This window comes from Lates calcarifer, linkage group LG16_LG22 (genome assembly GCF_001640805.2).
Source record: "Lates calcarifer isolate ASB-BC8 linkage group LG16_LG22, TLL_Latcal_v3, whole genome shotgun sequence".
NCBI lineage: Eukaryota > Metazoa > Chordata > Actinopteri > Centropomidae > Lates > Lates calcarifer.
In genome coordinates, this window is record NC_066848.1 from 1,361,391 (window position 1) to 1,389,363 (window position 27,973).

General features: G+C 43.7%; 1 protein-coding gene across 10 annotated transcripts in view; it reads right to left on the reverse strand.

The window, feature by feature from the left end:
- Positions 1–485: 485 nt before the first annotated feature.
- Positions 486–27,973, reverse strand: part of cpeb3 (cytoplasmic polyadenylation element binding protein 3) — a 44,169-nt gene continuing 16,681 nt past the window's right edge. For 8 of the 10 annotated variants that reach the window (XM_018681072.2, XM_018681070.2, XM_018681071.2 and 5 more), the window contains 8 exons: positions 22,393–22,449; positions 19,122–19,145; positions 17,126–17,293; positions 15,720–15,809; positions 9,100–9,218; positions 8,898–9,012; positions 8,300–8,481; positions 486–6,504 (listed from right to left, as the gene is read on the reverse strand). In XM_018681072.2, coding sequence (XP_018536588.1) covers positions 6,277–6,504; positions 8,300–8,481; positions 8,898–9,012; positions 9,100–9,218; positions 15,720–15,809; positions 17,126–17,293; positions 19,122–19,145; positions 22,393–22,449 — 983 coding nt within the window. In that variant the 3' untranslated portion in view covers positions 486–6,276. The remainder of the gene's footprint in view (positions 6,505–8,299; positions 8,482–8,897; positions 9,013–9,099; positions 9,219–15,719; positions 15,810–17,125; positions 17,294–19,121; positions 19,146–22,392; positions 22,450–27,973) is intronic. The other 2 variants (XM_018681069.2, XM_018681066.2) reach the window with 1 other exon arrangement.

Consider the following 27,973-nt stretch of genomic DNA (forward strand, 5'->3'; position numbering starts at 1 on the left):
GGATGGTTTACTGATGTGAATTATTGTTTCATTCCTGCCTCATGATCTGAATCCATAGGGTAGAAAGGACAGTTGAGTGAATATAAGGGCAGTTAAGTTGCTAAGGGCGTAATGCAGAGTTAGTACTGGTCAGCTCTCTGGTATATGAAAGGACAGAGGCGGGAAGGGATGCCATGCAAAAGACCACAAGGTTTCACAGCGTCATACAACTACGTTTAATAAGATTTGCTTATTAGTACAGAAAAAGGAAAAATTAAGGTGGGAACTACAAACTCTGAAGCAGTAGTAAGCATTAGCAGCATTGAGCTCCATGTTTTCAAATCACAGTTATACTGCAAAAAACCATAGGTCCAAGTCAACAATCTCTAAAGCCTCGCCAAAATAGAACCAGTGTTCAAGTCAGGAAATAAAACCCTAGAAAATAAAAGCACAGATGCGTTCATCATAAAAAAAAAGTACATTTCAAAAGTAGTGGGATGTTTGTTAAAAAAAAAAAAAAAAAAGCACATTACCAAATCTTTTTTTTTTCATCTATTTTGAGATTACAACATGACGAGACCTACAGTGTTTACCTACCCAGAGAACGCCCATGAAGCAGAAGTGAATATACAGTATACTATCCAAGTCTAGTTACATGAAATACATACGTATATCTATAGAGAGGAATATATAAAATGGTTGCCATCATCCAAATCATGATCTTTTTCGATTGCACATACACTTTTGTTTTATAGTTCAGGTATAAATTCTTTTGTTAAGTGAAAGAAAACAAACTTTAAAAGGAAAAATAAAAGGCCAGGAGATAGACAAATACTTGGTGGTATGGTGGTGAATAATACTGAGCATGGGAGAGAGAAAAGTGTGGGACTAGTTGAAGGGGGGGGGGTATTAGCATCAGCTGTATAAACTGGTAGAAAAGGCCAGCCAGAAATAACATTCTCACATGAGCACTGGAGTCTTTTGGATGAAGACTATCAGAGAAAGAAAAAAACATTTAAAGAACACAGGAGCTTCAGCCTGTAAACTTGTGTTAGTTCGGGAATTCTGCACATTTGCTGACTTACTGGGAGTTAAAGGAGAAGATCAACACCACTCTCATGCCCTAGCTTAGCCAGTTAGTGTAGCTTAGCATAAAGCTAGGAAACAGCTAGCGTGGCAGCGTCCAAAGTTCACAAAATCTTTTATATCTTACTCCTAAGTGTAATGCGTGGTACTTGCTCTTTTTGTCCCTGTTTCCAGTGTTTATGCTAAGCTAGGCTACGCTAAGCTAAGCTAACCAGCTGCTAGCTGTAGCTTCATACAGAATGAACAGATATCACAGTAGAGCTATTGATCATGACAGAGGATGGATACCACTCTGATTTCTGTTAAATATGAAGCCATAGCTAGCACCCTCACTAACGACCGTATTTTATTATATCGCATTTTTATTCCGTACAAAAAGTCAAAGTGCAAAAACTACAAGTTGTAGCGAATTAGCATATTTCCCAAAACGATAAGTTAAGGCTGATGATTAGGAGGGCAAACAAAAACAAACAAAAAAACAAAGTAAAAAAACTTTATACCATTTCCTACTGTGCATAATTAAGATTCATACATGCTCTCCCCCAAGCTGTATATTATACAGTGCATCTCTATATTTACATTCATACCTAAATACAATCACACTGGTGCACTCTGAATCAACTGGAAAGAGGAGGACATGTGACATGGCTGTTTTCTTTAGGAGGTGCTGTTGAATATTTCACATGAGAGGAAGTGTTGCTCTCCACTGCACAAAGTGAGGATGAATTATTGTAGAGTAAGTGGTAATAGTAGTAGTAGTAGAAGTAGTAGTATTGAAGTAGCAGAAGCAATGTAAATGGTCAGTGGTGTTGTCCGTCTTCCACAATTACATGACGACATACTGCGTGTATGCTCCATTCTGCCATTTTTATTTTATTGCCCATTCATTTGTTTACATTGCGAATCACTTAAACATCACCAACCACCAAATCTGTTGTTTGTGAGTAGTTTTTTCTTTTTTCTTTTTTTTAAATCTCCGTAGATGATTTTCACACGAATGTAAGCGACATCAGCCAGTTAACACATAAAGCTTTAGCATTTCAAGAACTGAGACACTTTAGTAACAATATTACAAAGTCGTTTTTTTTTTTCAGCTTCAAAAAAATGAAAACGTGAACAAACGAAAAAAATAAACTTTTAAAGAATTAGCATCATAAAATTAATTTATTCCAAGTAAAAATACAAAATAATATTAATGACATTGACCAGATATGAAAGTCTCCCCCAGAAATAACTATTAATGGTTGAGAAATAAGTCTGTAAAGAAAAAATATGAAATAAAAATGAAAATATGTAAATATGTTTAAATTCTTTTCTTTTTTAGCAAAACTTTCTAAAAATAATGAAAATTTCTCAGTACAAAGGCTACATTACTACTGGAAGGTACTAGCAGGTAGAGTAGGTAAATACACAGTAGAAAATGATTTTAGTGAATCACAATGCTTGCAATGAAAATAATTCTGCAATAAAGATTTATGCCTCTTTTTCTTGTTTTCTTCTTTTCTACAAACAGTACAAACAGTATTGCACATTACAACAAAGAGTCAAGGTTCTTAACCTTAAAAAATGGGACTAATTCAAGTCTTGTGTGAATAGAAGGCCACCAGTCAATTGATGCACCTTGGGGGATTTCGGTCAAGTTACAGGTGAAAACACTTGTGTCTGTTTTTGTGTTAAAAATAACATTCTTCTTCTTCTTCTTCGTCTTCTTCTTCTCTCTACCTCCAGCTGTTCAGTGACTCTCACAAGTTTAGTTTTCTCCCAACGACAAATCAGGGTTGCTGTTTTTTCTTTTTTTACAAAACAAAAGGGAGCACAGACGTTTAGGAAACATAAAAAACTTCTCTTTAAAAAAATAATGAACAGAAGATCTCTTTCACAACTCTGGTAAGCATAGTAAATGATTGATTATAAATATACAAAAACGTGGGAAATATGTTCAGTTTTCTCTCTGAGCACCTGATTTTTTATTGATTTTTTATTCTAAAGAGCTCTTCTCTTCTCCGATGTTTCGTCCAATTTGACCAATGGGACACTCACCCTCACCTCCGCTGTAATAAAGTAGACTGTACTCTCACTAACTACAACATTATATTAGTTATAAAGCTCTAGCTCCTTCAGTTGTTGTCTTTTTCAAAAAAATAAATTCTTAAAATAAAAGCAAATAAGCATGATAAAAATTAACAAAAATCAACCATCTGTTAAATCATTTCTCTTGAAGAATTAAATTAATATATACTTTTTCATCTGAATAAACTTACTTAGAAAATATCAGTTTCTCTCCTAATATATTTCAAAATTGAGGTATTGCAAAAGATCTTGTCAGTCAGAAAGCACGCTTTATCGTCTTTTTTTGTCTTTTAACAAAAAGAACTGCTGACTGTCGAAAACTGTTCAGATACAAAGAGTAGTGCATAACAAATATCTATCATAGAGAAGGAACCAACATAGAAAACCTGTCTGGGTGGGGAAAGAAATGTCACAAAAACACCCAGGATTCACTTTCATAGGGATACTTATTATTATTACTCATGGTTAGCCTCGTGTATTTTTTTTTCTATCAGTAAAAAAAGTATCTTCTGCTTAGTTTCAATTAGTTTTTTTCTTGGACAAGAAACAAACAAAAACATCTATCCTAAAGCAAAAAAACAGTTTGCGACTAAAATGAGAAAAAGGGGGGAGGGACCGCGGGGCGCCAGCACGGGACAATCACAACTCACTGACGAAAAAAAAAAAAAAAGAGGGGTGAGGGAGGGGTGAGGGAGGGGCGGGAGGACACAGATTAACTTGCACTGATGCAGGATCCGGTTCAGATTGTCCACAAAACTGCTAAAACCAGTGTAACTTGCCCCCCACCCAAACCAGAGCCGCCCTGTCTTCAGCAGCCAATACTTTAAGTTTCTATGCATTCATAACTACCACCCCCCCACCTTCACCCTCACCCCCACCCCCACCCAATCCTGTTTGAACTGCGCACCATAACCTTTTTGATAAAAACAAAAAAATATATATGTCCACCATCTTTTTTAAGCAGGTCCATTACTTCAAGCTTTGCAGGAAACAAAAAAATCTGGATAAATATGGTTACCCTCCCTCCCCCATCCTGCACATTCAGGCCACCCCACCCTCACCCACCCACCCCCAGCCATGTAGTGAGAGCATGTGCAGAGCTCAGTTTATCAACCTCAAGTCTCCAGTAGCTTCAATATTTCATTTTAACCCCCCCCCCCATTGCTTCTTCGCAAACTGCCCTCTTTCCTGGTCTAACCGACCGCACCGCTGCACCGTCAGCTCCTCTGCAGGAGGCCGAACGAGCGGCGCAGCCTCCTCTGCGGGGCGGCCGCTTCGCTCCGTGTGTCAGGTGGTCTGTTAAAAGTCGAACATGTGAGCTCTTTGGTTGCATTCTGGGACGTAAACGTGCGCTTTTTGTCGACGGTGGAACAAATAATAATAAGAAGAATAATAATAATTAAAAAATAAAAAATAAAAAGACCTCAGTTCTCAGTTTAAGCTCACATTGTTGCGTCTTCTCTTCAGATCAGACTCGGTGTTTGTAGGCCTGTTTGTGTGCGTAGGAAAGACAGCCGTCCATGTGTGTGTCTGTGTGTGTGTCGAGAGGCTTCTGTGTATACTGGTGCAAGTGTGTGTACAAGAGAACATATATACAGTGTGCATACACTAGTTATGAAGTTTCACAGGACTTCTATGTCGGACATTAACGACAGTTAAAGCGAATCACAGTTCTAGGCATACTCAGACCTAACTACATACGGTATAAAAAATTGCACAATTATATCAACAATCACTGCAAAAAAGTACTTCACCTATCATAGACAGTTTTAAATGGTAATCCTACATTTAACTTGATTTGTGATTATTAAGATAGTTTTTTTTCCCCCGTTGTCTGGATGTGTTCACCGCCTGTTTGTGCAGGAACCTTCAGCTCTGTGATTCCTCTCACCGCTCTTCCCTGTTTCTGTCCAGTTTTCGTGCGAGTCGAACGAACGTACGTCTATAGTGTATTTGTGCAAACATGGGCAGAATCGAATAGTAGACATGATACTGAAAAGTGTATTGCATGCAGCAACCTGATTGAAATAAACATGCAGTTAGGGGCGACCCACCCCGACCCCCACAAAGGTAGCCATCGTTGTCTTAGGGGCGCCCCCTCCCCCTGTGATAGCTCGTCGTTCTAAAACACCAGGTGCTTCTCTATCTGTTATTTATTATTTTACACCCTAGCCTGAATAAAGTACGTATGGTATCTGTTTATACCACGGACTTAGCAGCAAAGCTATTGCAGCATTACATTTACATAACACTAAAAAATAATGTTGTTATAAAAATAAAGACCTAGAAATCGAAAAGCAAACTAATCTGATCGCGCGTATGAGGTATTAATATTTTCAGAGTCAAAATTGAGAGCGAATATAGCCGTGTTATTTTTACTCGGGGCGATACGGGCCCACACTACGGGATAGATGTTAAATCTTGCTACATCTTATGCCACCTATTTTGCTTTTCTCTATGCATTAATTTGCCTTTGGTAATTTTTTTTACTAGGGGCAATATAACTACAGCTTTTGAAAATAAGTGCATGCTCCTTTTACATAAAATTTAAATTATCTATATATGTATAGATAGGTACAAAACAAAAAATATATACTTTTTTTAAATATTTGTATGGTCCCACCTCTGTCTCAGTAAGGGGGGGTCCAACAGGACGTACCACACCACCCAGTCAACAGAGCGGGGAACTGAAAGTAGCCAGGTGTCGAACATACCATCCTCTGTGTGTGTGTGTGTGTGTGTGTGTGTGTGTGTGTGTGTGTGTGTGTGTTGAGTGAGATTTTGTGCCAAAGTGCAAATTTTTAAGCTGATAGACTTTCGCTTTTCATTTCCCCCACAAAGCTTCATCAGAGGGGAACACTTAGACAATGAGTTCAGAGCCGTGTGGTATGAGGAAAGTCCCACGTGTTTGATGGCATCCTTTTTGCTTTTTTTTTTCATGAGGTGTTTGTGGGGAGCAGGGTGGAGCAGGTGGGGCTGTGTGTGGGTGTGAGGAGGGGGGTTGTTGCAGTGCTGTCCCGGGCTGTAGGAGAGCAGGGGTGCGGGAGGTTGTTGTTTTTGTTTTTGTTTGTTTTTTTGTTTTTTTTGAAGGGGTCAGGTGTGGGTTCACCGGGGCAGGGCTGACTCGTGACCCCCCCGCCCTCAGCTCCAGCGGAAGGACACGTGTCGAGGGCGGTCGCCTCCTTCCTTCACCAGTGGCTTGTGAAACTCTCGGCCGGCTCGCGAGTGGATGCTCGCCCAGCAGTACTCGCAGTAGTACTGCAGGCAGGTGACGTTGGCACAGAAGAAGGGGGCGAACTTCCCCCCGCAGCGCGCCCCCTGGCACTCATCACACATCTGGTCGTCCAGGACGTACGGCTTCACCTCCACCTGGGAACGAGAGGTAGAGTTTAGTTTATCATCTCCCACAAACTCTTATTTCCTTCCAGATTATGACTCAAAAACAAGATTATCTGATGGTTCTTAAAATTATCTTGCCAGATTTTCCTGTGGTGTGAGGTGTGTTAAGAGTAGGGCTGGGACAATAAGTTGATTCTAGTGAAGTTCCATCATCAGGATAATCGTGAATATCCTCATCAGTGACTTACAACAAAGTCCTGTATTGATTTATTTTGAATCGCCACAAGGGGGAGCTGCAAATCTCCAAAATACTAATCCGTCACCACAGCTGAAGGCTCGGCTCGCCTGTTTTATCCCCCGCTAAAGAAAGTATAAAGGGTAGAGGTATAAAGTTGCTATTTTTATTTATTTTCCTTTATATTTGCAGGAGGACCTCATGATTTATAATTACCTAAAGATTTTTCGATTGTTTTTTTATTAGTGATGCGATAAAAATATCTATTTCTCACCTAAATGTAATGTAACGTGATTTCAGTGTGTTCTTAAGAGAGTTTAAAGAATATTTTCATCGCCAGGATAATCGAGACATGAAGTTTTCATATGGTCTCATGTCTAGTTAAGAGTGATTTTACCCTGCTCTTCGTCCGCCATCTTTGTTTCACTTTACAGTGGTCAGATGTGGAGCTGTCGAGAGTCCAGACTCTGGTTGTTGGTGGTGAATCTGTTAGTGTGCGGTGTCGGCTGTGTTGAGAACAAAACGGTGAAATCTGTCGTTATCTGTCGTCGTGTGCGCGCTCTCACATTTTCTAAATCGCTGCTGTAAGGCATCACGCAGGGCGATCGAGGCAGGTATCCTCTCCCCGTCCACCAGTGAAATGAGTTTGACCACTAAGCCGGGAGACAAGAAATGAGAGCTCAGTCTCCATGGCGACGCCTCGGTGCATGAGTGGGCAGGGGTGGATGCTAACCTTGTTATAGCGTGGCCACAAAATGAAAGGTTATCGAATCCTTCCAACAGTAGGAGACCGTCACTCTCAGCTAAAACTCTGCGGAGAAAACTCCACTGCTCCGAGCAACAACATTAAACAAGGAAACGGAGAAGACATGGCTGCCGTGAGGAGCAGGGGTGACGAGCTATCATTTACAGGTAATGGAAATGTGGATGCTGAAGGCGAGACGGAGAAAATTAGGAAGAAAAGTATCTCGAGTTGATTTGATTCTTGAAAATTAAAAGAAAATTCTACAGGCTGTTACAAACAGTGACCACATACATGTTTTTGTCTTTATTCACACCCTTTGACTGTTTTAATTATTTGTGTTCCACCCAGTCCCAGTCATAATAAAGACACTCTAAACCCCCACTGAAGATAGATGGCGATAGCAGAGGTGGGGTGCACCGCCCCGCCCTAAAGAGGCTCGGCTTCCTGGCCGACAACCAGTCTCTCTTGGTCATGATCTGTCTCGCTGCAACTGGCCGGCGTGCCTAAAATAACTGGGCTGCAGCTCAGCCCCAGTGGATATACATGTATAGGGAAGTGCTATAATTAACCCAACCCTATGTGTCTGCAGCTTGAAACATCTGTCGGGACTCCTGCAGCCAAAGGCCAGAGTGATTACACAGCCAGGCCTGGCCTTCAGTTATTGTAGGCTGTGCTGAGCAGTTGGCTGAAAACCCGGCTATAATGAAAGCTCTGATACATGGGAGAGGGCTCAGGCAGAGTTCAGCTCCGCTGCATGCCATAAGAATGACTGTGAAAACCTCAGCTGCGGTGGGGACGCTGCTTTCTTTCAGGATGTTGTGAATGAAGTGCGTGAACCCGCTCACCCTTTTGTCGATGTCGTTGTGCTGCAGCTGAACGAAGCGAGCGCTGATGGCGGCGATGTAGCTCTGCTGATTGGAGAAGGCCACGCGGCCGGCTCCCTTCGGGTATTTGAGCTCCGGGTCGGTGTCGATGCCGGCGTAGCAGACGCCGCCGTACAGCCGGTCCATGATCATAGCCAGCTCCACTGAGGAGAGGGAAACACGATTAGTGCTTTTGTTCTCAAATTGAAAGCCTTAAAAAAACTAAAGAAAAGGTTTAACTTTTCTGATTGACGCTGTTATTAACTGATGTAAAAATCCACCCGAGTGCACGATTCATCAGAGCAGCGGCCTCAAACTGCTGGTATAATTAGTAGGGGTCACATTGCAGACAAGCCAGCGATGTTTATCCCAAGAACAGAAAGACTGAGCCTTCCATTACACCATGAATTCTTAACATGACGACCACTTGGCTCGCGTCCTGGAAACCCAAGCAGAGGATTGCTTTCTCACAGGGAGAACTTTTCATTACGGCCTCCAGCCTCTGCGCTCCATGCCAGCTGATGTTATGAATCCAATTTCGGGGCTAAAAGAAAAAAGCTGATTTGAATAATTCAGCTACCTGCACGCAGGGGTCGCGGCACTCCCCCTACAAAGATGGTCTTGCGGGGATCCAGAGGCTGGGAGCCGTCCATGACAAAGTCGCTGTCGCTCAGGTTCCAGGGACGGATCTGGACCTGCGGAAGAAAAGATTAAGTAATTTACAATAAGTAGTTTAAGACAGATGGAGGTGGAGGGGGTGGAGATGGACGTCTGCCACTCACAGGTTTGTCTTTGATGGTAGGACTGGATACACACAGGTAGAGCTTGCCGTCCTCCTCGATGCAGGCGTCAATCAAAGCCTGGACAGACGTCTCTTCCTGGAACAGCAGGAAGGCGTAGCCTGGAAAGAACAGGGGAAAAGGGGATTTTAAGAATAAAACAAAAACAGAACCTGCGTCTGTTGTGTTTAATAGTCATAACCTTGTGACTGTGACGCTTTAAACTCTGTCCTCTGGGCAAGAGTACATAGACGTTTGAGTTCTTTTTCGGTCCCATGACTAAGCTCTGTATTTTTTCCCCTGTAATTCATTGTTCTTCGTCTCCACACAGACCTACGACCTTGTGGCCTGTCCTCATTCGACTCGCCTCCATAAGACGCTCTCTACACGCGGCACCTCGCCGCTCGAATGGCTCAGAGTGCCCCCCTGCTCCTGAAGGAACCATGCAAAATTGATCACACCGCAGATCGTCCCTGAAAGGTAGTGAGCGGCTCAGGTACTGAGGGGGAGTTTGGTGATGTCTTTGCAAGGCAGAAAGAAGGGAGTAATTCAGACAGTCACTCTGTACTATTGAATTATTTAGCATCAAGAGCAGAGACCTTATCCAAGGTCAGAGCTATTAAGCCGTTTTTCAATAGGGGTACATCCATCACACGGTGCTACAGGGGTCTGATTTATAGGCCGAACAAAACGAGCACCACACGCTGAGAAAAGACGAAGACGCAAAACAAAACAAGAGTCGAGAGTCAAAATGAACTTGTTGACAGCCAAGAGATGAGCCTGAATATAGCTGTAAGAGCAGCAGACATCACAGTCACGTCTGAATGGGCTGTAAATTATTAGTGTATTGCTCTGATTATGTTAGCAGAAGCCCAGCAGCACCTGTGGCTCCCATGAGTCAGGGGAATATGAGCTGCTGTCTGAGCAGGATTGGTGGACGTTTCTACCGGGGTTCGACTTCCAATCGCTCCCATCTGAAGCGTCTCACGAGACCACTACAGAAGCCATGTGTCTCTGGAGAAGCCGTCCCCCACACACACACACACACACACACACACACACGATCGTGTCCAACAAATGCATGAGTGAAAATGGCAAAGAGGAATGTGCAACTGTCATGTTTCACTTTTAACATTCCTGAGTGGAGCTGCTGCAGATGAGATGAGGGGAAACGAGGAGGAGGAGGAGGAGGAGGGAAAAAAATCTGACTCGGCAGAAGCAGTCAACTGTGGTATGTGGATACGTCTGAGTGTGTGTAGCAGGGGAGGGAGGGAGTGTACGCTGCTGCAGGCGAGCATCAAAGGTAGAAAAGCAGGTGCGTAGTCGTCAGGAGGGTCCAAACAGCTGCTGCCCCGAGAGACGCCTTTTGTCTTCTGTGTGTGTGTGATGTATCCTCAGTCAGAGCCGCGATGACGACTGTGTTTTTCTGACATTTACGTTTATATGCAATGACAGTTCACCAACGACGAATCTGTGCACAGATTAGAGGACAAAACAGCGCTTTTATGGCGTCCACCAAAACATAACGCTGTTGTTTCGATCATTTTCAAGTTTCCTGCTTAAATGTGAAGATCTCCTGCTCGTCTTCATCATATGTGACAGCAAACTGAGCATCTTTGGGTTTGAAACTGAAAATAAAGCAAACAAATGTCTTTTCTGACATTTTTCACACAGAAAACAATAAATCTGAGTCAAGAAAATAAACAAAAGATGAGCTAGAGTGACAGAACACATCCCTCAACCAAGGCCAGGCTCTCGTAATCCAGATCTCCATCTATAAAGTCTTAATTCTGTCCAGATAAATCATTTTGCTTTGGACAAATCCTTGAAAACTCAGTTATCAGTTACAGACAACAAAGAAAAATACTTTACTGGATCAACAACACAACAAAAACAGTGTTGTGATAATGCTAATGATAATAAGAGAAGGCCTCACAAGGATTAAAACACAATCACTAATTAATACTGAGTAATACTCAGTGTCCCTTCTGGACTAACATCATGCTAACACATTAGCATACACAGTGTTAAGTGCATCTAGTATTATGCAAAGTAACCACAGAGGCTCTCACTAATTAAAAGTTTTTAGCAGCTCTTATTACGAGCCCTGTGGAGTCAAGTAACAAAAACAAAAAAACGGAATATTCACAACGCAAAACTAGTTGTAATCAGCTGCTTTAAGTGACCGACCAATCTCTGTCCTGCCAACTCCTCTCCTCTCCGCCCCCCCGCCCCCCTGAGACCTCCACAATTAAGACTCGACATAAAGAGGATTTTGTGCATCGTCATCCTTCTCCTCGTGCCTCGTCATCACCCGACATAAGACCCCTGTCTCCGTGTTGCTGGGGTTTACATAAAGAGGGTTTGTCACTGGGAGAAATCATGTGGTTTAAAACTGACATCCCCCCTCGGAGGAAAAAAAAAAAAAACACAACTGCAGTCTTGAACACACACACTCACAGAGAGAGAGAGAGAAACGGCATGAAAAGGCAGAGCTAGCCAACAGCTCATACAGTCTGAAGGAGGGAACAACGTGTTCCATGACCCAGGGCGGGAGGGAGGCAGAGGGAGAGGGAGAGAAGAGGGAGGGAGGGGGAGAGGAGTGAGACACATGGAAAGAGAGACAGAGAGAGAGAGAGGGAAAAAAGTGAGAAAAGGTAGGAGAGCGTGAATGAAAGGTTGAAAATAAATGGGAGGGGAGCAGGAGGCAAAGCTGCTGCTGTTAGAAAGTTATAAAACTGATGCAACAGGCCGACGACTGTTTTCATGTGCTACACTCAGAAAATCCTGTAACACTGCTGAGTATATATAACTTCACTCCAGATTTTTACAATCTTAAAACCCCCTCTGTCTGTTATCATCCTGCACTGCTCTAACTCATGCAAATAAACAACATTACAGTTCATTTTTTGATTTAACAGGAGTCTAAAAACAGTATGCATCACCTTATTCTCAACTTCTTCTACAGTTTGTGCTCATGAGGCTTTTCACGATAATGCTCTGTCGCCTAAAGCCTCCCATTTAAAGCAGACTGCACCAGATTCCATAGAGTACTTTAATGCTCTGATATTTAGTCTGAACGGTGCTGGGGATCTGTCTCTTTTTCCATCAGCCTTGCGCAGTGCAGAGGCTTACGCCACGGGGAGGACAGCGCAGATCTGCAGTGGCTCGTGCCTGAGATTTATAGGGCTTTTTTCTGCTGCTGAGCTCCCTGGTGCTTTCCGAGGGGAGAAGGGGGAGAATACGCACACCCGCAGCATTTTTCCACCCTGGAGAGCGGACGTTTACGGACGACAAACGATAGGCACGCTGCCTCGTGGGTTTTTGCGCAGACAAACCGATGACCTCATGCAGGACAGAGTCTTTCCTGTAACGGACGCCAGCAGTTTGAGTCATGGGGGAGAGAAACGGTTACCTCAACGGCCACTCGATGACAATTACTGTAAAAACACAGACATTAACTCACTAAGTGCTACCACTTAACCGCAAAACTGCCACCTTAAAATGGTAGACAGGTATTAATGGAGTAGTTTGAGACGACTCTAAATCAGAAAGACTGGGAGCAGAGGAAGCTGTTAGCCTTGTTCAGTCCTAAAGTAAAACACTCTATGCTAAGCTAAGCTACTGCTGACGGTAGCTTTATATTCACCGCACAGACTTGAGAGAAGCATCGATCTTCTCCTTTAACTCTTGGCACGACAGCACAAAAACATAAACTGCATGAAAAAGAGATAAAAATAAAAATATCTGAGCCACTCCTGGGTCTAAATATATCCTGAAAGTATTCAGTTGGTGCTTGGTGCAGGCACATACTTCACTTCTTGGAACAGATACAGTGAGTCAGGTCACTAAAACAGTACACAAACATGTCTCCACTGCTGTATCAGAGTCCCGCTGTGCGATCCTGTTCTCTCTCCATTACCTCATCAGCTGAAAGTTGTGTTGACTTTGCTGGAACCGGATCCATGATGACTAGATAAACTGAGTGAACGTGGTCACAATGTGCATCTCTCTCTTCGGCTTTAACGGTGACATTTAAATCCAAGCTTATCTTTTCACGCTCGGCGACCGACATGTGTCTGCAGATTTATTCCTACACGGACCTGCTGACCACCAGGAAATAAATCAGCCAAACACGGGAGAAAACAAGAGAGCAAACCTGCAAAAAAATGCCTGGAGGCAGTTTTCCGTCAAAGCATGGAGGAAGCCAAACCTCCATGTATGCTATACACCCCATGAGAGTAAAGGGCTGTAAACTCTGCCACAAAATGTAAACACGATGAGGGGAAAGAAGAGGGAGAAGAAGAAGAGGGGTTTGGCAGGATGGATGGAGGGAGACACAAACATCTGCTCTCCTAAAAACAAATAACAGACCCTGAGGCTTTGGAGCAGTGAGTGATCGAGCAGAGGAGGAGAGAAACCGAGCATCGCTAATCATCTCAGTTTGAAGAAGTCGCTCGCTGGATTTAATGCCAACGACAGAGGGGAGAACAAGATAAACTGAGGCCTGAGTAAATGCAGCAGGATGTTATGCTTCAACTGTTGCCACTGCAGCACTTCGCCGCCGCCTCATGACATTATTAAAAAACAAAAAACAAAAAACGAGCTGATCATGACGGGCTGCGGTCAACAGAGAACTTCAGCTGTAACCTTTCCAAGCCTTCAAACAAGTGTGACACTCTGTGTTATTGCAATATGACGTGAGCATTAGCATTTGTAGCCGTTTATAGCTCCCAGTGCTCAGGCTCCAGCATCGCCTCCTCCTCCTCCTCCTCCTCCTCCATCCCCAATCACAGACAGAAATAGCTCCCTAACATTTCAAGTTTATTGCCAACAACAGTGACGACAGTGGGCAACAGCAGAGGGTGTGAGCGACAGCATATCGGTCGCACCTTTTTATTGTTTTTAGGAGCCATATTCTATTTTTTCTATTAATGATAAAACTGGTGTGATTTAAAGCTGCATTCATTCATTCTGAATTCATGATGTGTTTCATTGTTGATACACACAAAGTCAGCAAAGACCTGATTACCTGACGGCTGTAAAGATGATCTTAGCAGCTGACTGAAGTGCAACAAGAAATGTCGTAGTCCGCCATGTTTGTTTCCTCTAAAGTGGTGAGATTTGGAGCCATTACAGTCCAGACTCACAGTAAGAATTTAAGAGGATATACTCCTTGTGTAAATCTATAAAGCTCATGGAACAATATTTTTCTCATAGCCACCAAATTGCACATTAGAGTGACGGTTGATGTAACCGTGTGATGATTCAACAATAAATCTCACAAAAGAAGAAGGAAGGAGAGTTTAAAGACCCTGCAGTCCCTCCCCAAAAAATTGCACTTAGCATTAGACATGCAAAGTTAGAGTTTTGGACAATAAGAACAAAGAGCACAGCTATTTCCTGCTTCCTCTCTAAGCTACCAGCACCACATGAGTCTCACCCTGTCCCTGAAGTCGGCCTGAGCCACAATATGAGTCATCCCTAAACCAAAACACTTTCATAACTGTCCAGACGCACATTGCCAGCAGTTAAATGTGAAGCAGGATGGAAAGTGACATCTATCTTCCATTCGGTCAAGCTTGGAAGGACGTTTAACAGGAGGAGGAGAGGCCCGCTGACCTCCTGATGCGAGCCTCGTATTTGTAAATCTGTCCGTTACGCGGTCCACGCGACAGTCGGACACACTCCCACACACACATGCAGATGTGCACTTGCTCTCAACCCTGGAGCTATTAGCGCTAAGAACTCTGTCACCAGGCATCTGTCCAAGCTTCCCTTTGCCAGTTAATATGGAGAGAGTGATATAAACAGGATATTTTAGCAGTTTCCCTTGGAGTTTTTGGAGTGGAGAGAGGAGGGGGGAGGTTAAATTAGAGTGAGAGATGAATGCTACACAAATCACCAGTCCCACGTCTCCTCCCCTTACATGGCGGCGTCCTCCGGCCGCCGTAAGCTCATTCATTCCCCTAAAAGGATGCTGCATTTTTCCTCCTGGCTTTGGATATTAGTAGAGCCAAGCCTATTCAAAATAATCCTCCCAAGCTAAAAAAAAACAACAAAAAAAAAAAAACGGATGTTGAAAAATGAGAGTGGGGGAGAAACTGGCAGAGATTTTCACAGGTCCTCCAGATGCAGTGTATTACCATCTGCCTATGGAATGTCAGTTATTTCCAGAGCGTCTTTAATAGCTTCCCTAATATGACACACGACAGCTCCTGGGCCAGAGGGAGTGATGCATGGGCTTGGAAGAAAAAGGGTGGTGCTATACTCCTGATCACCTGCTCCAGAAAACAAAAAACGACATCTGAGAGGCTGCACGGAAAAGAGAAAAACTTTCACACTCCTGAGGTGCTCGCCCAAGCAAACACCTCTCAGGTTGAAGCTCTCGGTGGCTCGTTATGGAGTCATTAAATGCACCATGTGTCCTTCTGTGAGACGACTACAGGGGGGGCGCTCAGATAAACACGCAGCTCCGTGCTCGCCCAGCGTGAGCCACGAATTCTGGGTAACACGATTCTTTGTAAAACTCTAAGATGGCGGTGCACCCGAGGTGATATTTATTGGTGTAGGCTTTGATCTAATGGGAAAACACAGATTATGCTCTGAGAAACTGCTGTTACCTTTAGGTGGGAAGTAGGATTTGCTTTCAGCTTTGTGGGGCCAGTCGACCACCAGGTGCCCATAGCGTCGGAAACTGTTGGTGATTTCATCTGTAAAAAAAAAAAAAAAATTGTTGACAATATGATAACATTCATGCCTGTTCATGCAATATGCATACGAAGGCCTCTATGCGGAGCCACAGTCGGTGCTGAGAACGGCACAGTTTCTATTTTCTGCCCGTGTTCCTGCTGCAGGAGTAGCCACTGCATTAAACAGGAACACAGGCCGAGCACATCCAGTCTGACTCGTGCTGTGGAACTCATGAATTTTTCAGCCGGCTCAGGGCACGTATTGTGCATCCACTCAGTTGTACATGTGCTTTGTTTGACGATGTAGACGCATATGAAAGAAAACATTTCATATTAAGTCTCCAGAGCTTATGGAAACAATTACAGGTCCACAACATAACTGGTGACTGAGTTTCTGTAGATCTCTGGCTCTGGTCTGCTCAACAAACAACATTTTTTCCCTTGACTTTGCCAAAAATGTGTTTATTTGTTAAGAATTACCGCACAGCAAATCTATAAAATGTTATTTTTAGGAAGTTTACAGAGGCTAAATTCTGGAAAAAATTCATATCCCCAACAAAGATTGTCAACGTGTCCTTCAACATTCTGCCCACAGATCAATTCCTCTCTCACGTCCCTGCCAGCAGCTGGTTAGCTTAGCTTAGCACAAAGACTGGAAACAAGGAGAAACAGCTAGCCTGGCTCCTCCAGTCTGCAGTATCCTTAAAGTATCAGAGACACTAGGGATGGGCATCATTACTCGAAGACTGATTATTGATAAGAATTTGTTGGCCACGTGGAACTTAATCGATACGTTTGAATCAAACATGGTGGTGCAGGATCCCGTGAAGCAATATAATGATGTGAGCGCTTTGAGTGGAATAATACGACTGGGAAAATATTGTTTTAATCCGCACAAGACATAAAAAAGACGCTAATCAGGAGGTGATTATTTATTAGTTTGAGGGGCAGTTTCCTCTTGTTTCCAGTCTTTGTGCTATGCTACGCTAAGCTAACTCTCAGCAGGGAAGCAAAAAAGAATACTTCCCCTAACGTTCCTTTAACTTTCCCTCTCAGAAACCTGCTCTTTAGTTGGGAGTTGTTCCTGTAAAACTTTCAAACTGCACACTGAACCCAGGCTTTTCAACAAAGGTCTGCTGTGACTAAACAGAGAGTATATTTATTATCCTTAATACTTCTGTGTAATTGTTAATGGCAAACAACCAAAAGACAAAGATTGTACTGAGAGGCTTCCAACTGTGCATGTACTGTACAGCAAGTCTCAGTTTATATCTATAACAGGGTGGTGCAGAATAACTGAGTAAAACCCTCTCTGATGCGTAAATCCTCCCGTTTACCTTCATCTATGTCGGGGGGAAGGCCTCCAACGAAGACCTTCCTGGAGTAGCGCTCCATCCTCTCCCCGTTCTGACAGCGGGTTGGCGAGTTCAGGCCCGGGGTCAGGGAGGGGTCGCCGTGGCCGTCGTCGAGGAAGCCGTCTTCGAAGGGGAAGAGACAGGAGCGACCTGGGAGGAGAGGAAAAAGAGAAAAGAAGGACACCAGGAAGACAGATAGGGAGGACAGAGAGGTACAAGAGTGTGAAGTAAAAAAAAAAAAAAAAAAGGGAGGGAGGGTGTGAGAGATAAAGTGAATTAATCACATCTGGAAACTATTACAGCTGCAGTTTGGAGAGTGAGGTTACAGCTCTGACTGAACTCAGTCTGTGAGATAATCATCTGCCTTTCTTTAACCTTTAAACACATCTACTCTCCTTTTAGAAGGATGCTAAATAAAACCTACAACCACAACATCCACATTATATCAGGAAATCCCTGATGTGTAGGTGGAATATCCGGGTGTCCACATATTTCTGACATAAATCAAATTATAATCATTCTATCATAACGCCGATCTGGGGGAACTTGCTCCTAATCATCACAACATTAAGAGTCCTTCCTGACCTGTAGGCAACATGCTGAACTGCAGCACATAATGAGAATGAAGGGACAGTTGATCAGGCAGTAATGAAAATGGTTATGGTGTTTTCTCCCAGTCGGACACATCGGAGTCTGAGGAAGTCTAAACAAAGCTCCACTGGTGGAGCAACATCTTAGCAACACTCTCTGACTGTGGTGTGGAATATGTTTGTTCTTGGTCTCTCTTTCTTTAGCAGGGTTCGTATTTGACCTTTACATAAACGTGGTGAGAAATTAAAGCAACAGAATGTAACTTTGCTGAGCAACGGCGCCTTCTGCAGCCAGGAGGAGTAATTACTCCTGCTGGGCTCTGAGTCTGAGTGGTTTTCATATACAGAGAAACAGTATATATTACCCATGATCCCCTGCTTCTGGAGCAGGAAGTGCTGCGGCTGTAACAAACACACCAAACTCTGTTTCTAACTCTTGATATTCCCGTCAGGTTTTTAAGTGATCTACAGTTCAGCTTCACTCTGAACTCTCTGGGTCTGATTCCAGCAGTTTTAGCTGCTGACTATCACTCAGTTAGAGGGAGATCCAACCTGAGGAACCACAGTTACACAGAGAAACAACAGGTGTTTCAATGACAGAGGCTCTGTTCTACCTGTTGATTCTGAAACTGATATTTTAAGGTGAAATAGCTGCATAATGTTGCTTTAAATTCTCATGTCAGCACCTCATAAAAACCATTTCATCCATACATAATTCCAGCTCCACCATACTACAATTAAAACCAAAAAAAAGAATAACTAAAAAAAAAAGAAAGCCCCATATTGCAGTGACCTTACACATGTCACACAGCAGCCTTCCTCCTTACTGAAGAAAGACAGAATTAGTTAAGAAGCACATCAAATCAGAGATGAGCCATGTTTGGAAGCACCCATCTTTGCCATCCAGAAGATGAATCACTCTGAGTCAGTGTGCTCCTTCATGAAGTTCAGGTTGAAACCAAACACGCTGCAACATTTGAGAAGATTTAGGAAGACTTGGATTTGGTGGCACAATGCATCCATGTTGGACCAGGGTTTTTTTGTTGTTTTTTGCACCACAACAACCCAAATTTGCATCGTTGTTCATATAAATATTAAAGGCAGAACACTGACTCAGAATGGAGAGAAAAGAAAATTGGCAGACAGTTTTTTTTCCTCTCACCATCAAGCAAAACAAGATTCATATAGACAGATTCGGACGACCCTCGTTGCCCCGTCTTGATTAAATGCACAACAATGGAAAAACAACAGTGTTGAAATTAATATGATTTCATTCAATCAATCACAGCACAGATGAGAAGCAGCCTCCAAGAGAAAGAGAGAGAGATAAGAGAGGGAGAGACGGCCGGCATGGCAAGCAGAACCCCAGAGAAAATGCCAGACGTTACCTCTTCTGCGGCCATAGCTCCGGGCTGCTTGTCGGCATAGTGGGGAGGAGGGGGGAGGCACAAGGAGAGACAGAGGGTTGGGGCAGGAAGAAGGGGGTAGGAAAGAGATACAGAGACATGGGTTTTGTGGAAATAAACCAAAACCGGGAACATCTCTAAGGCAACAGTGAAACCACAGATGGGCCACACCTAAGCTACAGGAGGAGGGTGATTATTACAGCCTGGCACCGCCCCACAGTAAACCTGCTGCACCTGCCTTGGCAACAGACGCATGCAGATGCTGCAGATGGAAGGGAAGGAGGGCGATAGGTGAGGGTTAGCCACGGAAACGGCTGAGATATTTAGCAGCATAATGCGACGCCCCGCAGCTGCAGATTGTAATCTCAGCTTAATGAAGCGGCGACGGCTCGCGTTCGTGCTAATCTTCTGCGAATATTCACAAATGAGGCCATAAAAGCAGAGTGCACGCCGGACTGAAGGCAGAGCAGGTTAGTCATTATCATGGCCGTGGTGAAATATTAAAAAGTTTGCACGCGGGGGGGCAGGTATGGCAAGGCCAGGTGCGAGTGGAAACTTCCCACAGGATAAGGAGAGTACGGAGGCGGCTGGAAGCCTCGGGGCTCTGAGGAGGGAGGACAACATGCAGAGAGGAGGAGGAGGGATGACGATGTCAGGGCTGCACTGATCAAAATCTGTGGTGAGGCAAAAGTACAGAGCTGTGATCACTTATATCTAATCAGCTGGTCACATGCTCCAGTTCTCAAAATGATCTCTGTCTTATCTCCTTCGGCTTTTTAATCCTCATTTCACTGCAGTGATTCGTAGGACATCTAAAAAATTAAAACCTGAGAACAATGAGGTTCATTTGGACTAAAAAAAAAAACATCTGAACTCAAAGTCCACTTACTAGCTTTTTCCACAGCTTTCAACCACATTTCCTCCTCTCCTGATACACAACCAACTCTTCTCACATGACCCAACTTCCATGACAACTGAGCTCTTTCCATCTGCATGAGATGTGACTGAAAGCTCCAGAAAAGCTAGTAAATGGACCTTGAGTTCTTATTTGTTTTAGTTTAGCCGAGGTCAGCTTTTTCCAGAGCTTTCAACTGATTCCACAGTGTTCTCCTCATATTTAACCTCCCACCTGTTAACATCTGAATACTTAGGTCATGTGATGATAACAGTGCAAACTCAATCAGCTGATGAAGTCCGTGAGACACGGTTGAAGTTAAAGGTTAACGCTCTAAAATCTTCTGGAGCTTTCAGCAGCAGTTTTGTCACATGAGCAGCTCATGTGACAAAACTTCCTTTCTTGGGTCATGTGATCAATGACGACTGAGCCGTTTCCACGACAACGGAGCAAACTACATCCACGGAGAAAGACCATGAGACTACCTGAAATCACAATCAAACAGAATCTGCTGAGAAAGACCAGGAGATTCGCCTGAAAGCTCAGGACGAAGCTCTTTTTTTTTTTTTTTTTCCAGTTCTGAAGTGTTTTTTTTTTTTTATTGCATCTTAATGTTTTCCTCACACAAACAAATTTGTATTCAAAAGCTCTGGAAAAAGCTAGAAAGTAGATCTTAGTCGTGTTTCTTTCAAACTCCACATCTTGTCTCAGGATTGTGTTTAATCTCTGAAACACTCTCACAAACAAGCTCAATCTGAATCTCTCTGTGCAGTGAATGCAAACCACAGAGGAGGTAAAATGTGGCTTAAGACGGTCCAACAAACAGCAGGAGGGGGGCACTAAACAGATCCTCCTGCTCCTCTAAACTCATCAGTCACAAAAGCAGACTCATTGCCTCAAAAACCAATATGAGCCTTTGCATTGTGAGAGCCCCATTGTGTGACTTGGCCCTCTGGCTTCTCTCAGGGAATACATTGTCTCTGAGCCTCTTCTCTCTCCTCACTATGTTTTCATTAAAAAGATCTAGCTTTCCCAATCCAAACCAAATCCAAAAAAAAAAAAAAGAAAAAAAGAAAAAACCCTGGGCAGTCTCTCTGCAGCTCTGCGCTCTCACCGTCTGGCCTCGGCAGAAACAAAGTCACCTAGCAACCGGGAGCAAAACGAAGAAAACGTTTTGCTGGGAAACCGTCAGACGCCTCGGTGAGAGAGAATACAAACCCGTGAGGGGAGAGGAGGAAGGAGACAAGTGAGGGTTAAGAGGAACTTCAAGCCGTCTGGGAGAGAGGAGATGTTTGAGAGGAAACTAGGCGATTCCTCTGGGCATGATGAGTTTGATGCTCGGCTTCAAAAACCTTTACTAAGCTGTCAAATGAACACCAATAAATCTGGATAGAGGACCTACGCTCACTCCTCTCCACCCTTTCTTCTTCACTTCACCATCCGTAGACAGCATTCTCACAGCGTGAAGCCTCAGAGCTAATGGGACGAAATGAAGGAGAAACACCGAGTAAAAACACTTTAAAGTTGAAACCAAAGCCTCACTTTCTCTCCCCCACGTCTACACACATCACAGGCTACAATAGAGGCGAGCCAGTTCTGACAGACTTGGAAGATCTGGGCAGATCTGTGCTTGCCGGAGCGCAATCCCATGACACAACAGTTTAACATCAATCCGAGACGCGCTCTCCGAGGATACGCGTGATGAAAAGAACAAAAATGAGGAAGGGAGCACCGGTGTTGTCAAGATGTGACGGTAGGAAACTGCTTCATCCTAACTGAGCACGCCCAGAGAGGAAACTAGGCCGTCGCTGATTTAGTTTGATCAGCGGGAGGTTCAGACGTCCTTGATATTTTGCTGAAGTTTGCACAAAAAAAAAAAGAAAGATGGGAGACATGACTGCCCCTAACAGAACCTGAAGAAATCAAATCCCTGACCCCATCAGAAGACAAATAAAGATCACCGGAAAACATCCGTGTAGCAGCATATGGGAGAAAGACCTGATTTCTCTCCCTGGCTCGCCTCCTGTCACCGTCAGGTCATCTGCCAGGTGGTGGGACACTAGGAGGAGGAGGAAGGGGGGATCTAGTCTTACATGTCGGGGTATTTTTGGAAGTGCTATTCACAGGTCGACTGCCAGTGCGAAGAGGACTGTCCTAGGTTTTATGGTGTCAGGGGAATCCAGGCTTTAGCAAAGGGTAGGCAGGTGTAACCCTCACACGGGGGGTTTCTCACAGGTTCCCGTTTTTAATTCTCTCAAAACACAGAGGACAAAAAAGCAGCAGCAACACATTTAAAACTGTTCATTTCTGCTGATCATCCAACAGGATCGTGGGCACTCGTGATGAGATGTGACTTACTGTTCAATGGCATTATGTGGTCTGCTCCAGGATGATGAAAGTTGAGGCCCATACGTCCTGTCAAAGAAAAAAAAAAACAACAAAAAGATTTTACAAAAGAGGGAAAACATGGACGTTACTGATAAAAGCCAGCCTGTTGACAGACATTCATTTAATCTCCCATTCTTCTGTCAGCAATGAGCAAACGCCAGCCGTGATGAAATGTTTTAACATGACATGAATAAACAAGAAAATGTATCCAGCGTGATACAATGGCAGAAAACACAGCCACAGATTACAGATGTGAAAAGCGAGGTGGAAACACACATTCCTTTGTTGTCACATATCTCATACACACACACACACACACACACACACAAACAAAGGCAGCTATACGGCGAGGCATTCAACAGAGCGTGCATTCTGCTATGGTGACACTGTGCACATGTTACAAGGGACCATCTGTCAGTGCTTTCGTGGTGTGGGACATCTAAATGGAAGTCTTCCTGGTTATTTCACGTCTCCGTCTTCCTACTTGTTCAGACGACAGCAAGAAGAAAAATACACTTAAGCCGAGGCAGAAATATCCTACCTGGGTTACGGGGACGTAATATCACCGTCTCACTGTCAACATCGTCTGCAGCAGCAGCCGCAGAGACGCACCTTTTATCCCTATAACCACTTTAAATTAAGGCCCTGTGTCAAAATCCACCCACACCAGCTTCATGTCTCCTTAAGAGTCATTTAAGCTTGAAGGTGAAGCACTTGGGTATATTTTACAAGTCGATATTTGGTGTGGAGGTGGTGGTAAAGTAGGGGTCAACCGATTATTGGCATTTTTACAATAATCTGCATGATCATTTTTTATCCTGATTGCTGATGAAATAATTTAAAATTGTGCTTGCGGTTTGGGACACAGTTACGCAGATAATAATAAAAATTGAAACTCAAATTTCAGTAAAATTCACGGAGCCCAGGAGGGGACATGGAGGAAAAAAATCTGAAGGTTGAAACAAAACAAAAGATGTCCTGCAAAATCTCGCAAAAGTTTCTTGAGATCTTGAAAAGTTTCTGGAAATCTTGCAAGATGTACTTTTGTATAATCTCAAGAAACTTTTGAAAGATCTCGAGAAACATCTGCGAGATCTCACTTCTTTTTCCAACCTCCGATATTTTCTCCTCCATGTCCAATCCAAGCTCTGTGAAAATTTAAGTTTTACTAGTTTATTTTTACTTTATCTACTTTTTAAAACTTCGGAGGGATGTTTTGTGTATTTATTTCTTGTAAGAAATGTTGCTGTACCTTTTGTTTTAAGAAAAGTTTTCTCTTAATTAAAAAGTTTTGCATTGGAGTTTGTGTTATTCAAAATTTTGACACCAATATTTTCATATTTCCTGCAAATGTATATCAGCTCCTTGATTACTAATAATTGGTATCAGTATCAGTTGACCCCTGTGGTAAAGGTTAAAGGGGGCTGCCAGTACAGGTTTCCCCCTGTGCAACATGGACTTTGAGAGACCTGCATGTCGCAAGCTGCTGAGGCGATGATGACGTGTCAACCGTTTCAAAATCTGCCCACAGAAGACAGATAGCGGGGACACCGAGAGGGGCCCTCTTCCTGGTTCGCAAACAAGAGTGGAACCAGCAGTTAGACCTGGTTGACAACCAGAGAGGCGGTGTAGGGGGGAAGGAGGGGGTGCAGCTCCACAGATGTGGATTTCCACACTCCTCTCAGCCAATCAGACTCTCGGCAACAACAGGGCTTGGGGTGGAAATGTGAGTGTGACAAGCACAGACATTCATGCACACATTCGTACGAACACGTGGACCGTGTGACATATGGATATGTGGAGGAAAATCCAGAGTTAAGTCCTGACACTGAGTCTCCAGAAAGCTCTCCAATCATCCACAGCCTTACATCTGATAGCCCCACCAGGCTTTCCTCCAAGAACAGATCCAAGGGATAGATGCACTGAGTCGTGTATTGGTAAACATGTGGGTGGTCTATTTGTCAGTCCTCCAACCAAATTAAGAGTTTTAAGCCCAAATGTCTCACTAGCTGACGTGGGACTGTGTACTTTGACCCAGTCCCACTGCATTTGATTACGACTACCAGTACAATTGAACACATTCACAATCAATGCCGTGACTTTGCTGATAGGAGGGCAAAAGTTGCAGCAAACACTGCGTTCTGTGCTTGCCTTTCCATCTACATTAGTCATTCGGGGTGACAGAGGGGGACAGTTGCCTTCCCGAAGCCTTAAAATAGCTCTGGGCATGTGCCATCTGCTTCCCCCCAGGAGTTGAGTGGCAGGGCCTGAGGGGCCCCTGAGTCGCTGCCGTTCTGGTGACATTTCCTCACCGAGAGCCCGGGCTATTCTCAACCTCCCCCGTGATGGTTGCACAGCGGCGCAGCCACTCGGGAGACACGCCACCCGCTTTCCTTAGGCACGGATCCAACAGCGCCTCCCCTCCTTCACTGTCTGCAGACTGGACAGTGACCTCGCTCTGACCGCCTTGGTAGAAATGGGATAAAGAGCAGGGGGTAGATCAGCTGGACGTAGCCAAGGGCTGTCAACTTGGAATCTGCAGCCCGATTAAACGACTGCAAGAAACCATGACAAATAAGGTTAAAATCAGCAAAATCAGCTGTTTAACTGAAGAACTCTTTAGGCTTTCTGTTCAAACTGCCTCTTAATAACTGCTGAGTCACTGGTACTGATCAACACCTCCATCTATCATCACAGATAGATCGTAGTCATCGTGTTGGGCGCACCACGTGACCTTCTACGTGGACCGACTATCAAGAACGACTGAAGATGACACAAGTGCTGCGCTTCAGTTTGGGTTAAATGGCTCGTCTCATACTGCTTTGGTCTGCACAGATTTAAACCCCAATAACACCTCCAGCAAGAGAGAGGGTGTAGCAACAGCAAAGTGTGGAAATGTTAGCCCGAGCCTCAGCAGCAGGGTGCCCCAAAGCCCCACTCCGGCCGACTACCTTCAACCTTTAATTATCAATGCAGCATTGGCAGAGAGGGGGAAGAAACACGATGACATCCACTGCACACGTTGGAAAGATTGGAAAGAGAGGTGTTTTTGTGTCTCTGTTTATCAGGATGCCCTACTTCCTCCACTTCACAGCAGCTTGGGCTGAACCCAACAACCTTTCAACTTCAATTACAACAGGGTCAAGGTTCATTTAGCTGTAATTCCATAAAACTTAAAGGGTTAAGGAACATTTTTAGAGGTAAATCTACGAATATGCCAACTCCCACTGTCATTTAATGTTTCATAAAAGTAATAATCATAAAACTATTACATGCCTCTCATATAATAATAGGCCGAGAGGATTTCCAGAATCTAGTTAAGCCTGATGCACAACTTGGCAGTGACAGAAAAAGCTTTCATGGTTTGTGAGATCTGGACAAACCGTGATTTTTAATAGACAAAACAAGCCCAGACTTGTTTTGTTGCCGGGACTGGATTAGCTCAGTCATGCTTACAGGAGTCATGAATTTTCCACCATAACAAAACATAGCACTCTGACAGTGTAGTTTATCAGAGGCAAGGTGCAATTTAACCTTTAACACAGCCAACAAAACACATCATCTTATCTCTTATACAGTCATTACAGGCTGTTAAAAGTACAGGGACATCCCTCTGCGGCTGAGATCATCTCAAGTGTTGGGTTAGAAAGTTAAAAGGTCAAGTCCAGCTTGTCAGCCAAACTCCAGCCTGACTAAATATTGACCTTTGACCCCTCTCTGAGCCTAAACAAAGACAAAAGGTTCACATGGACTTCCTGTGATCTTTAAAGGTAACCAAGTTAAGTTGGATCTTCAACTAAAAACTTTATTTTCTAACCTTTATCCTTAGCTGAAACTCTCCTGCAGACCTTTAAACGACAACTTTTACCTTAAAGTAGAGACAGAAAGTGCAAAGTCAGGGTTTTATCTTTGCAAAACTTATACACCCAACCCTGCATGTCATTAAACCATCTTGCCTAATCGCATGGTTACTCATCTGACCTGAGCTGTGCCCACAATTCTTGTTTTCCTCCTGATAAAAACCTTGTGTCAACTCTTATCCACTGACCAATGCTCCTGTCAACAAACACACAACATCAAACAGCTCTGGTGTTTGCTCCCCCTCGACTACTGACTTCAGTCAAAGCTGGGTCCTGCAGTCTTTTACAACAGCATTAATACTTCATACATGACGGGCGACAACCAAACACAACAAAAAGTGTCAGATCTATTAACTTGGTATTCAAATAGTCGGACCACAAGTTTTTAGGATGCAGGCTCTGCAGGCTTCACTAAACTAGTTCACTTGGTTCAGTTTTTCCCGACGTAATATCAGTCCTCATTTTTGTGACTCGACAACAGAGAATATTTTGACGTTTTGTGTAATATGTTTACTTGTTTTCTTGCCGAGAGTTAGATAAAAAGATCTACACCACTCTTTTACGTCTGTACGCTAAATAAGAAGCTACATTTTTTCAGTGGCTGATGGCTGCAGATAATAATAATACTTTTTCTATCATTAAAAATAAATAAAATGCCAGATATCGACCTGATTAATTGTCTATCTCTACTTTTGGACCTAGCTAAAGGTCTTTATGCTAGGCTAGCCTAATCAGCTACTGGCAGCAGCTTAACATTTCCTGCACAGACTTAAGAGGGGTCTCCATCTTCACATCTAACTCGTGGCAAGAAACCAATTAGCACTGAACTACTCCTCTAACTAATTAAGTGAAACAGCAGCTGATAAAGAAAATAATCACAAGTTTAACTGACACATGAGAGAGGATCATGTGAGTCAGACCAGCTGAGGCAATGTGGGGTGGGGTGGGACGCAAGTGCAGCTTCCGCAAGGACTTATGGGACTTATTAGCACTTGAAAGTATCTCAAGTGGTTAGTGACAACATGGAGTGATTGTGTGTTTGCAGCAGAAACAGTATCACGTCTGCTGAGTCGCTGCTGCCGATGAGCGACATCCTGAGACGGCGTGAGGTGAAAGTGCTTTTGCGTGGAATGTCACAGTTGATTTACACATCAGGAACAATTTGAATGTGCGTCTCCTGCACGTGTGTTTGACAAAACAGCTGGCGGCGGCGTCCGTCGTCAAACTGGTGGTGTTTTTCCAGGCCGAGGGGAGAATCTCGTGTGTGTGTGTTAGTTAGTATGGGGGTGTTTGGCCCTCTACACGAGCCCAGCTGACCCAGATCAGAACCAGAAATGGCCCGATTGTACTCCCTCGCCCCGGGAGTAAAGAGCTTTTAAAAACTTTGAGAGGATTGTGATCTCCCTCAAAGACAACACACACACAGAAATAAAAAATGGTGGCCCTCCTCCTCTGGGTGGGGTCACCTCACTCTCTCTTTAGGGAAACCCGACGATTCTCATTCACATTAAAGTGCTTGTCCTTTAAAAACACACACAGGGACTCATAAAACACTTAAGGAAAAACAACTATTTCAGTCACAATGAGAAGTATGCGAGAAATGTCTGTGATGGGATGGATGTGGGTGGGGCCCATTCTGTTGGGGATGCAAAACTGGGTCTACTGGGTTAATTAGTTTTGACGGGTGGTTC